Source organism: Tinamus guttatus, unplaced genomic scaffold (assembly GCF_059628265.1).
Source record: "Tinamus guttatus ecotype Peru unplaced genomic scaffold, ASM5962826v1 Tinamus_guttatus_pri_ptg000185l, whole genome shotgun sequence".
NCBI lineage: Eukaryota > Metazoa > Chordata > Aves > Tinamiformes > Tinamidae > Tinamus > Tinamus guttatus.
The window spans coordinates 304,686-317,910 of record NW_028288719.1 but is presented as its reverse complement, the minus strand read 5'-3'; the positions used below and the strand labels follow the sequence as shown (position 1 = coordinate 317,910).

Genomic DNA, 13,225 nt, shown 5'->3' with positions numbered 1-13,225 from the left:
TCCGTCTTCCTCGCAAGGACTCACCCCTGGCTGCAGGACTGCTCCGCACCTCGGGACCGAGCACCGCGTTCAGCCCTGGCTGAAGCCAAACAGCAAACCTGCGTCCAGCAGTCAGGTACGGGCCCCCAGGTGCCCCTTCCCTTACCCAGCTATCGCTCTTCAGGACAGGTCTTCATCCTATTTAAGTAAGTGCTAAAGCACTTACGGGTTTTGAGGAAAGACAAGCTGGGATGACTCCACTAGAGAGCAGCTTCGCTGGGAAAAGGTAAAACCCCTCAGGAGAGGGAACAGAACCAGCCAACCCCAGGAACGGAGGCACACGGCTCCCGGGAACGGCAGCGTGCTCTGTGACAGGGGCAGCCCCAGGGCAGTGCCGGGGAGCTCAGCTCAGCTGTGGGGGCCGAGCAAAGGGCGCCGAGAGCCCGACCGCGCGCGGGACGCGCGGCCTCGTCTCGGGGAGAGGCGGCAGGACGGGCGCAGGGGCCGGCGGACACCCCAGCACCCGCCCGAGGGTGAGGGAAGCCCCGGTGAGACCCGCTTGTTGCGCCAGGTCCCTCCTCTGAACGCCCACAAGAGCTGCCAGTGCCCACACTTGCCTTCAAGGGCTTTCAGCCCGCTCCCCTGGGCTGAGGAGGCGGCAATTTGTTTTGTAGGATAAATGCTGCCAGAACTGTGACAATTCTCCTTGTTACTATTTGCATCTTTCAGGTCTTTATTTTTAGAGAAGCCAAACCAAGAAAAACCCTGTCATGATGTCAGGTGCCTAACTATGGAGCAATTTGTTAGCGCAGAGATGACACAGAAGCATAAAACACTGCGGAAGACCTGTCAAAATCTGACACCGGGATCAGAGCTCCTCTTGGCTGACGGAGTCCTTGCCCACACTTACAATCTGATGCAAGCCCTGGAACAAGGCAGATTTCCTGCCAGATTTTTTTTTCATATTGTGCCTTGAGATGAAATCCCGACATTCCAGTTTACTGAATTCACCTCCATCATCTAAATCAAACCCACTTTTTACTCAGCTATCTAAACCCAGGAAACTTTTTGCATAAATCACAGTAATATTATTGTTGAAGGGAAAGCATCTCAAAAGGGAAGGTCTAAAAGCTGGTATAAAATCCATGTTGCCTAGCCAAATTTTGAACAGATTCCTTGCAATAAGCCTCTTAAGAGACCGAAAGAACTCGAAACAATATGCACGGCTGCAGTGCTTTTCCTTTATCATCACAGACTGAAATATCACTTCTATATAAACGAATTCCAAATTCTGCATGCAACTTTATTGTGGTGTAAAACAACTGTTCAAGACAAAAGGGAATTGCAAATGATCCTGCAAATAAGTGTCAATCATTGTAAATTGCATGCAAATCATGTAACAAAGCAGTTTTTGAAAAGTCAGTCACCAAAATAATTGCACAAGTTACACGTGACGAAACCAAGGAGGAATAAGGAAGTATCCTTGTTTCAAATATAGTTAATTTCTATCTATAAAGGTGTCTAAGTAAATCTTGCTTTTTTGAATTACTGTTTTTCACATGCTGCAAATTAGTCTTACTGTTACAAAGATAAATTAAAAAATCTGATTTTAATCTTGCTTTGTAAAATGGCTTCTTTTACTCATATCAATTGCTAGTCATTTCAGTCCAGTAGAAATGACTTTTCAGATAACTGTCATATTTTTATTTTTTACTGAAAATCAGGCAAATATTGTGTGCAGAATTAACCATCGAGAGCTGGCTCCAAAGCAGCATTGCTTTTGCTGTAATTAACGGTGGGAAACAGCTGGAAACAGGATTTCCACGTACTGGGCAAGGACACTGTACAGCTATTGTTTATCTACAACAGATTATTGCACCTGTAATAATTCTAGCCAGTCAGCCAAGGTAAACACAAACATCAGAGAAATCAAGAACTGGGGAAAAAAGTCTACCCCGGATATCTTTCCATACAATGATAAAATTTAAAAGAATCCGATTTAACTATTTTCTCAAGAATCGGTGAAAAACTTTGTGCTCCCATTTAACAGGCATTAAACCCACCATTGGTGATACTACAACAGTGCCAAGTGCTATACTGCTCTTTCACAATCTTTTTAAAAGCTGGAGTATATAATTTATTCCATCACTTTTTCTAAACAGTCTGGAGCAGATTCAACTTCATCAATTCTAACAGGCAAAAAGGCAAATGTCTCTCCACCAGCATGGTACCAATGGAATCCTTGCATTATGGTAAAGGAAAAAAAATATACACTCAGTTACTTATGAAAAACAGCAGTACAAAAACTAATGCAATTTTTTTGCTATCCTGAGAGAATATTCATTTTGCTCAACAGTAAATTTTGTAATTTTACTCTTCAAAAAAAAAAAGAAGAGAATATAAGAAATTCACAATAACAGAGTAAAATGTTTGTAAAGTTGTTGCTGCACAGATAAAATGTGACCCAACAGCTTTTTTTCAGTTCCACGTACTGCTTACAACCACACAGACAAAAAGGAAATTGAATAAGGGACTAAATTCTGCAAAGCTGAGAAGAAAAACTCCTACTATGGCCATTACCCAATGTGAAAAAAAAATCCTCCCTGCCAGGCTCATTTCCTTTACCCTGTGCTGGATTAGGCCGTGGTGTCTTACTGGCCTGCCTGCAGCAGCCTCCCTTCCCACCCTCCTGCCCGTCACAGCGCCGCAGCTCCGGCCAACGCGGCCCCTGGCATTCCTGCTTCTGGCTGAAGAGGTCTGGCCACAGCCATCTGGTCAGGAGGGACCAGGCAGCCCAAACAAACCTGCAGACGACGGAAATTCATGACTTACTTTTTAGGAGTAGGTTCCTTAGGAGTAAGAAATGCAGTGATAGGAATGGACACCTGAATCATCTGTCCTCCACGGGCACAAATTGAGGCAGAGACACAGAAACCCAAACACTGATCGCTAAAGAAAAATATATTATTTTTCATGTTGTTACACAACACAGTGATGCAAAGAAAAACAACAGAATTAAGCTTAGGTACTTCGGAAACCTAGCAAGGGCTCCTGGTTAAAGTCTTTCAATTTCCTTGAGGTAGAAAATGATCATCAAGTATCTTCTTTCCCAGAATATATTAAGCAGGACAAATCTAGTTTTGTTTTTAACGCTGTGGAAAGTTCTTTTGATAGAAGCTCATGAAGGGAGACGCTGTCGTGGGAATACACCCAGCTCCGTCCAGTCCAGTCGTAGCGCTTGGGCCCACTATAAAACAAAACACATCATCTGAGTGCAGATCATCACGGGGAGCTGCCGAGGGCAGTACGCGCAACGCAGCCGGGACGGCGCCCAGGAAAAGGGAATGAACTGCACAGAAAAGGGAACAAACTGCACAGAAAGGGCGGGCGGGCAGCGAGGGAGGGCGAAACCCACAGCCAGGCCTGCCAGGTGCTGCCGCGCCACCCGACCGGTGCATTTGGGTGAAGACAAGACCTATCAGTCACTCCCGGCAGGCAAGACTCCCTCCTTCCCTTCCTCCTTCCTGCGCTGCTCCCCGGCGTCTTCCCCTGCTCTCTCATACTCTCAACCCATAATTCTGTTACACACAGGGAGTAACAACAGCGTTTGTACGAGGCTGAATTAGGGCTGTTTATTAACTGCAACAGCAGCGTCGCATGCAGGTAGGCTGAACAGAGCCACAGACCGGCCTCCTCGCTTCCCTCTCCAATGCAATAAAGGGATTTGACAGCTGAAAGCACAGGTATTCCCGGCTGGGAGCCTCGTCCCTGGAAGCCTAACGTGCAGCTGCGGGCGGCCAGACTGATCCTTCCAGCCCACGGTTACGGATCAAGGCAGACCCCGCTCCAGACCCTCCCGTCCACCTAATCAAAACGTTCACCAGCTTCCACTGGAGCCTCACTTGCTGCGGGTGAACTGGCAACTGTTCTGAATCCAGTTTATGTCTGCAGTTACTTTGTTATGCATTTCTTACTCTTTCTTGGCAGAAAAACAAACAAACAAAGGCATGTTCACACTGTCCTCCTCCTGGGAAATGACAGAATGGGAAGAAACTACAGAGATATTCAATCAGCACATATACAGAAAAAGAATGCACTGATAAGTCATGTCAACTCTTTTTGTGCATTTTTTAGTAAATACCAGTGATATGACTGACATATTCAATAACTTAGTTCTCTGAATCTTCAAAATGGTGGACAAATACGATTTTCTCAAATTTATCATGTCAACAAGGACCTTTGGCAAGTCATTTTACAACAAATGCCTACAAAGATTAAATACAAAGTAAATATATTTCTCATTGAAAGTCTGAATATCCTTTTAACATAAAAGAGAAGAACGAAAATAACACATGAAAACATTATCACAGGCACTGTGTAATGTTTAAAATGCCTTTTTAGTTTAATGAGCCACAAAAAAATTAATGTAACCACAGTGAAGGCAGGTTACACACCTTTTCTATTGTTTTTGTTTTGTCAGCTAAATAAAGCTTTACTCACACAGGCTTTATTTCATCTGAGTGTATACAACAAAGTGGAGCAAAGCAAAGGTTAAAAGGATGCATGAGAATTTCTGCTTTTCCCACCTGAAGCAGTTGTCTTCCTCAGGCTATGTTCATAAAGACTCAAAAATTCTACATTTACCATTCAGTTTTCCCAGATATAACATTGAAACCCTTCTAGTCACTGTCAGTAATGTTTGTTTCTTTCACTTTTTAGAACACTGCATGTAAGAAGCATGTCACTCTGGAGTCACATGTATTTGATGAACTATCTGATGAAGCTGGACCATACATTTTCACAAATTAGTAAATAAGTGCACATTTAGCTGTTTCTTCCAAGAAACACCAATATTTACCATACTACCAGCCAAGAAAGCACAAAACTGAATGTTTGTTGGCAATCATATCCCACCACAGACACTGAGAAAACCCTTAAAGAAAGTTCAGCTTGTTTATTTTATTGTGCATTTTCCTCAACTGCAGGAGCAATCATAAAATGAAAACAGCTGACACTTCACACAAATGCAGTATTCAGGGCTAGAGTTGGCTCCAAACATATATAAACTCTCTGAACTTTGGTTTCCAAAAGTAAATTAAAACTTTGTTTCAATGAAACAAAACCCTACAGGCTACTTAAGCAATATCATGGTTCTTGATATTGCATCAAATTATACTTGATGCAAAAAAACCCAGAGTGAATAAATCATGATAGGCAGCCTCCATCTGTCTAAACATAACTATTTATTTATTAGCCCAGTGCCTTGTCAAGTCAGACGCCTGTTAAATAAAATATTTAATAGGGAAAAAAAAGATTCTATGAGGAAAAAAAGTTAGCAGTGAAAAATGACTTATCTAATATGTTGTGCCAGTATAAAAGCATACCAAGACAGAGTTCAAATTTTATTCGGGTGATTTTTATTTCCTAAAATTGTAATTTCCTCAAATTGCTTATCTTGGAATCTGGAGTTCTGTTGAACTTCTTTTTTTTTCCCCCCTACTTTGAAATCCTGCTCCTGCAGAACGGCTCCTGGTGTGGAGGCACCTCCCGGAGGTGTCCCTGCCGTGAGGGCTCCTCCGCCAGCAGCTCTGCTGGGCTCCCTCTCTGCTTCCCCCGGGACAGCGGGAAAAAAACACAAATCTCGGGGGGAGGCAGCTACTTCCACACACATCTGGCTGCCCTCCCAGCTGAAACCCACCAGAAAACCTGGAATGGACTCAGCCACAGAACTAGGGAAGGCAGCGGGAATGGCAAGCCCAGGCTCCTGTGGAGCACAGCAGCTCAAGAAACAGCCCATCAGAGAGCACATAAACACATGACAGCAGCTCAAGAAGCAGCCCATCAGAGAGAGCACATAAACACATGACGCAGGAAATCCCACAGGCTTCAAGGGGAAGGAGCCACCCTGCTTAAACACAGAGAGGTTTAGATTGTAACATCATCACCTCCCTTTTCCCGACAGAAGTTTTGTTTTGTTCTTTAATTATGACTGTTTATTCTTCATGTGAATAGGCTCCCTGTATAGAGGTTTTGGCCTGGAACAGAATGTGAAAATTCTGTATTGAACATTTACTGGATTAATTAGGGTATACCAGTACACTGCACTGTGTGACGAACCGCCACAACAAGGCCTTGTCACACAGTTTGGATAGATCATGTTTTGAATATATAGTGAGGGAAAGAGCTATTTTTGAAAAGGATTATTACATAGTTCCAAGGCAGCCTGAGGAAAAGAGGAAATACATTTTAACCCAGTTTTCAGGCATTACATACGACACATAACTTACCTAGTGGGTGAGGAGAGCCAAATCTGTCGGTTTGGTGTTTGCTTATTGATTACATATGTTCCCATGTCTCCACCCAGTTTAACTGTTAAAACTCCACTCTTGAATTACAAAGGAAACAAACAGATGAGAAATTAAGGAAATTACTTGACAAGAATGACATCATCCACAACAGGCAAATAGAAACTCACATGCTTGCATCATATCCTCAACCATTTTCCAAGCACTATTAGTTTGGGAGAACTGTCATCAGATATCAAAAGCTTCCATTAACACCTGTGACACCCTGCCTATTTTTGGGTCTGATCTAGACTTTAATCCCTTCTGTTCAGGGTATGATTTGGTGTGTTTGCACTAGTCACAGCAGCCGTATGTAAACAATACTGTTCAGTCCTGACCTGTCATCCTGAAAGGACAGACAGCTCATTCTGCAAAGGCTACAACACCACAGCCAGTAACAAACCCTCTGTTCTTGTACACTGCAAACTCGCTGTGCTTCAAGGTCAAGAAGCTTCTCGTGTCACGACTGAATTTGTGTGCCATGCAGCTCCACCTGACCTCAAGCAATTGTAAGAGTTTCCAGGTGAATAAGCAAAATCCCTGGTCCAGTAATTCTGATCAAGTGTGCAGAGGGTGAACTGTTCCTCAGGAATGTTTCTCACTGAAACTCTTTGAGCTCTGCTTTGTTATACTTTCTGCTAACTCTCGACCACTATTTTCTCTTACTCACTTTCTTAGCCACAACATGATTAGTATGTTTACGGTATTTTCATAAGTGTATTTTGCAGAGCATCTTAACTCTGACAGGGATATTTCTGTCCTATTTTGAAGAGTAAAAGAATGACACTACTCAGATTTCAGTTAAACTGCAGATGATCTGAAATACGCTCGTTAAAAATTACATAACGTAATTTGATGACTCAGGTGATAGGTTAAGTCACATTTAATCTACAGCTTCCCAAACACATCACACCCGGCAGCATGGCACAGCACATTTTTGAATCCTCCCTGCCTTAGTCAGAAGATACTATTGTGAGAGCTGCAATTATTGCTAGGGTCACTTTCTATGTATAGACATTTAAATGTGGGGAAAAAGATATTTTTACTGATGACTACCTACTACCTGCCTACAATTTTATTCAGCAGCACAGGCAGTAGCTTAGACCTTGGCTCCCTTATGAAATAATCCAATCTTTTAGGTTTCTGCCATATCTCAAGAAGTATCGGCAATGAAGTAACACTCCCAACGTTTGAATTCTTCGCTCCACTCTCAATGCTGTTCTGTGCTTGATAATGGGTTTACATGCTAGCAATAAAAAAAAAAGCATCCTTCATTAATACTGCCATCAAATTGTCCTGCAGGGTGCATTAAATGGATATTATTTTAGTCTAAAGAAGAACAAAACCAAACTACTTTTCTGACTGCCAAAATTCAACCTTTTCTATAACTCAGCAGTCTCTGATCTGCAGAGACAAAGCAAAACAGGAGATAAGAGTGTGTTGGGAACATTAATCCTGAATAGCTGAGTACCTTCATAATGGTGTTAGCATTCTTTTATGTGCTAATTAGAGCCACACGCATCAACTCAATATGATTAATGTTATACTGCACATTCAATAAGCACTATTTATTTATAAGTAACAGGCTTCAAAAGCATTAACAAAAAAAGTTCACTGTTGCTTATATTATATGTCAGTGACTGGACAGCATTATTGCTCTATCAAATCTAATTCAATAAAGGTTAACTTCTAATGCAGGGTAAAACATTTATCCAAATGGTTTCCAATACTTTTGAAATATCAGAAAACACAGCTGGAAGTTTTAGAAACTAAAAATGTATGACATTTTAACCATATTTTGAGGAATAACTCTGCAAGTTTCTTGTGCTGTTTTTGAGTGCCTGTTGGTTATAGCACTGTAAGTTAATGAGCGCCTGTTAGTTACTGGTAAAAAGAATACTTTTCACACCAGATTTCTTTCACCTGTATATTAAGATATAAGTATCTGCACAAAGAAACAAAGTTTGCAAGACCTCTCAGCAGAAGTCAACCTTTACCAAGCTCGCCACCTTGTGGCTTTCTGAACAGTAACTTCCTTTTGTTTGCAATTAACTTTGGTAACCTTGGCACCATTAAATCTTTTACTCTGCACAGAAACTACAACCTATTTCCAGGTAATCCCACAACCTGTGCAACACAGGATGACTGACGCAAGCTGGCTGTAAAAGTAATTCCCCAGAGCCTCACAGTGACCAAACATCAAACACAACCCACTGTAAATTTACCAGAGATAAAGTTATGATATTACTCCAGACTTTCATGTAATGAAGTGTATAAAAATATTGAAAGGGAAAACACTTATCTTTGGTAACTTTCGCGGTAAGATCTTTAAGCCTGCCTAACAGACACTTAAGTAGTAACAGATATAGATGGTGATGGTTAAACAATTTATGGCTGTTCATCAGCTAAATAATTTGCTATAACAGTAATTCTGTATGTAATTACAATAATTAATGATATTTGCTAAGCGCAAAAATAGGTTGCTGTCTTCTATTCTAGTCATATGAAATAAATAAGAATGTTACAATCATGCAAAGTTATACATGAGCAGCTCTGCAACATATAGCATTTTTTTTGCACAGTGCAACCCCAAGCATCTGCTGCCCCTGAGCATAAACCCACACCTGACAGGGCCAGGACAAGCAACCTCCCCGTGGTACCACACGAACTGCAAGTCACGTTTATTCAGTTTATGAAAAGAAAATGCGTTGCAGACGGCAGCAAAGGGAGAGCCTGCATCCCCTTCCATGTCATGCAGCGAGCTGCAGCATGTAACCAGCCTCAGGAATTTTACTCAAGGAATTTATTAACTTTATATAAATAGAATTGTCACTCGTTTGCTTTCACAGGGCTGTCAGATTCATTTTATGATTATAATCTGAGTATTATTCAGATTATGAAATCTCATGTGAAGCACTGAACACTGTTAATGCTCAACTATCAGGCTCCCCACTGTGACAGCAGCCTTCACCCCCAGCATGTTGCAACCTCTCCTCCAAACATCACGGGCTCTTCTGCTGCTCTGCATCACAGCTGGACCACCAGTGAAGCCAGGACAAACACAAATGCTGCCTGGCCGCCTCTCAGCACCCACGAGTACCAAGAGCTGCTCTAACAAATGTACCTAAGCTATATGTGACACGTGGCACATGCCTGCCCTTGCATTTTTCTAGAGGGAACTCTCTGCTGGTAGCAGAACTCCAAGCAAGAGTAGAAAGTTTTAGGGACCACAGTGAAGTCAAAAAAGTTTCCACCTCCTCTCATGCTGCTCTATTAATCAACATTATATCCTTGTCTACGCACTACACATTTTGATTTTCAAATCATGTAACAGTAGGTGTCACTTTTTACCAAAGTAGCTGATACACTAAATAAAACCAAAGAATATTTTTCCTCAGCATATTTTAGTTTTTAAGTAGTAAAAAAACTCACTATAATTTAAATGTAGGCACTAAGATGACCAGTTTAAAATCCTCTTGCAAAGGTATGATCTACCATAATCATAGTGATAATAACAGAAACTTAAAAACATACCCCTAAAGATACATCATAATCTTCTGGGGTAAAAGGCTTATCTGTGAGATCCTCAAAGAAATCTGCTAAGGAGTCCAGCGTTTCTTCAGCCAGTTTTTCGTAAGTGGTCTCATCTAAACAGCTGCAAATGACATATAATCCCATAATTAGAAAAGCTTTCTTTTGGAAGACAGTATTTTCTCTGTAATAAAAACAAGACAAGTCTGTGATCTTGGAGGAAGGAGAGGTGACCTCATGAAACACAAAGTTATTTCTTTTAATATAATGTAGATAAGAAAGCATCTCAAACAGTGGCGAAATTTTGAAGTTAGATGGTAGTAGAGATCACCAACTGAAGAATATTCCCTTCTGTTCTTAGATATACAGACTGCTGAGTACAAGGAAGACAGGGCTGGTTCAAAATCAAGCGTTTTTATAGAGGGGTGCAAGAATTGCTTCATTTTGAAACTTCCTGAATACAAACACTTCCCGTGCAGAGGGTACATGCAGAGGGTATGCCACTTGATTATAAGAAAACAACTTAACTGCAAGCAGAAGTTTAGAAACATCCGTGTCTGCCTCGAGTGCCCTGTCTACATACAGCATTTGACTTCTCAGCTGGAGTTCCCAAAGCAGTCCAGTGCATCATTTAAAACATGCTTATGAACAAACATGTCTACGATTAGCTTCTCCAAAGAGCCTCAGCGCACCGCAGTGGCCATTACACAGGGCTTAATACAGCTGTGAAACCACATTATTTTTGCAGCCATACAAATGTCACGTTTTAACACTGCGTATGCAGGTGTGTGACTCTAGCAACACACAGTCAGGTGACATCATTTCAGTTTTTGTTAACAGGTAGAGCAAGACAACATGACTGCAATTACTAGTTGTACTAACTGTACTAATAAAATACAGCGATGTTGTATTTTCCAGCTGATGATAAAGAAAGCTTCCCGCAAGGGAATACACTCCACATCATCTGTGTTAGGGCCACCACAAAAACACCCACAGGTGGGAAAGGCCTGAAGACCCTCAGCCTAGGATGCAAGATGTGATTCAGGTATTTAATGAACAACATCCATGGGAAGTGTCTTTCAGGTACCCTGTCAAGTCCTGCCAGCCCAAGGCAGGAACCTCATGCACCCTGAGGCTGCTTAGACATCTCTGTTTAGCTACATGAACTATTTCCTAAGGGACTTCACAAATTCATCCAAAACGTTCTCCCACAAACCAATGCTTCTCTACACCATGATGCCAATATTCATATTATATTAGTTTCATGGCCTATTGTGCTGTACTTTAGAATGAACAGCAAATGTTGTTGTTATGAATATCTCATAAAATTTACCTTTTGTTGTTCAGAGTTCCTGTGCTTCTTAAATTCATAAACTGCACGTTCTTGCTCTTTATCTTCAAAGCACGTTCTGACTGCTGTAGCGAAGGATCCTAGCAAGTAAAATAGAGTTACACGCTAAAAAATCAGTTACATATTATATGTCACATAAATAGATTCTTGAAGATCGTTGCATCCTCAAGTCAGTTATTAACACTACAGCGCCAATATATGCAGCAATAGCCCCTGGGTGACTGAGGCAAACTAATATCCTAGCCTCTGTAATGAAGAAAAACTTTTAAAAAAGAAAAATTAAAAAAACTATTTTGTTCATAATGAAATAGGAAAAAAAATCCCTTTTGCTCTGTCACATAATTCCAGAGCAGTCTTGCAAAACTGGTAATGGGCCAATAATTTCACCAGGACCTGTATTAACTCAGGTGCTTTGCTAAGCGCAAATCAGGCGCTGTGTTAGAGGTTCATGAGTGTTTATTTATTTATTTACTTATTGGCTTAAATAAGCTGAAGCCTTGAATGCTTCTTACATAGGGAAACCAGGCACTAGCCTAAGGAGATGCCTTCCAGTTATGATTTTGGTTTAGCAAAAAAAAGGGGGAAAAAAAGGGAGAAAAGGCGAAAGAGAGAGAGAAAAAGGGAAAAAAAGAACTGAAACAAAATAAAAAGGAAAAAAGAGGGGAAAGAGAAAAAGGGGGGGAAACAGGGGGAAAAAAAGGCCAAAAGGGAAAAACAGCGTAAAAAAAATGAAGAAGAGACGAAAGGGTGCAAGGGGGGAAAGAAGCAGAAAGCGCGGGCCGGGAGGAAGGCAGGAAGGGCTCCCGCTCCTCGGCCCGGGGCTCCGGGGCTCCGCGGCCCGCGCGGGCGGAGGCGCCGCAGGCACCGCCAGGCCCCGGCCCGGGCCCGGCCGCGCTCCGGGCCCCGCCGCCGCCGCGCGCCGCTCACCGCCGCCCCGCGCCCCCGCGCCGCCAGCGCCGCCGCCGCCGCCCGCCGCGCGGCGCCCAGCGCCCGCGCCGCCCCCGGCCGCCACATGGCGCCGATGCCGCTGCGGAAGCGCCCGCGCCGCGCCGGGGCCGAGCCGGGCCGAGCCGGGCCGCGCCGGGGCGGAGCCACGCGGCGGCGGCGGGAGGCGCCTTGCGGCAGGGGCGGCCCGCGGCGCGCCGGGCCCGCGCGCAGCAGCGGCGGGAGCGAGCGCGACTCAAAAGTAGCCACGAAAGAATCAGAACTAAATAAGTAAATAAACATATAAATAAAATGCTGCCCGCTCCCCACCTGAAATCGTGAGGCGCGCGGGAGCTGAGCAGCGCGGCGCTGCCGCTGCGCGTGCTGCACGCTGGCACTTGCGCAGGTCTTGCCCGTGAGGGAACTGCTGCCACCTCGCAGCTATCAGGCAGTAGTTACTGAAATTATTTTCAACTCCACCCCCCCAAAAAACAAACAAACAAACAAACTTGTCTCTTCCTAGCAAAGCCTGCACTTGCTTCACGGCCCTGGTCTTGCCTCGGGCCGTGGTGGGTCTGGGCCCTCTCGGCCTTTGATACCGGAGCTCGTCTGCACCCAGCGGCTGTGGATCCCCGGCCGTGGTCCGAGGGCAACCCTGCACTCTGACCGCTTATGGAAGAGCTCAGTTACACTATTTGAGCTACAGGGGCCTGCAAACCGAGCTGGGGTCTGCACGGAGAAACACTAACTCGTTTTTATTTCTTTATTTCTCTCTCTTCAGACCAAAGAAAATATCAGTAAAAATCTAGTTTTTGGTGAGGAGACGGCATGCACTTTATATTTGTGGAAAAGTGTCATGCTTGCTTCCATATAAACAATCCATTCCTATAAAAAGGCTATCAGGTATTTATTTCCTTTGCTGATATTTTCTGGGCAGTTCCATATTGATTTTTCTTTAATCATTAAACATCTTTGTAGGTGTACAGAAGTGTTCGTTTCTCATGTTTCAAAGATACTGACAGATCAGTGAGTTCCTGTAATGAAGTATTAGCACTTTCTAGTATCAGGATTTCTGCTCCCCTTTTCCCCCTCCCCC

General features: G+C 43.2%; 1 protein-coding gene across 1 annotated transcript; it reads right to left on the bottom strand.

The window, feature by feature from the left end:
• Positions 1-2,925: 2,925 nt before the first annotated feature.
• Positions 2,926-12,219, bottom strand: FXN (frataxin). The gene is made up of 5 exons (XM_088523381.1): positions 12,133-12,219; positions 11,188-11,285; positions 9,858-9,978; positions 6,267-6,364; positions 2,926-3,226 (listed from the first exon to the last, which is right to left on the bottom strand). Exons 1-5 carry the CDS (start codon positions 12,217-12,219, stop codon positions 3,073-3,075), a joined length of 558 nt encoding a protein of 185 aa, XP_088379507.1. The 3' UTR covers positions 2,926-3,072.
• Positions 12,220-13,225: the final 1,006 nt, after the last annotated feature.

What these genes read in the sequence shown, in the direction of transcription:
- FXN (XM_088523381.1), bottom strand. Translation starts at nt 12,219, where the DNA reads ATGTGGCGGCCGGGGGCGGCGCGGGCGCTGGGCGCCGCGCGGCGGGCG. An exon ending in GGAACTCTGAACAACAAAAG is followed by an intron (nt 9,979 to 11,187) that starts GTAAATTTTATG and finishes TGTCATTTGCAG; the next exon opens with CTGTTTAGATGAGACCACTT. An exon ending in TGGCTCTCCTCACCCACTAG is followed by an intron (nt 3,227 to 6,266) that starts GTAAGTTATGTG and finishes TTTGTTTTATAG; the next exon opens with TGGGCCCAAGCGCTACGACT.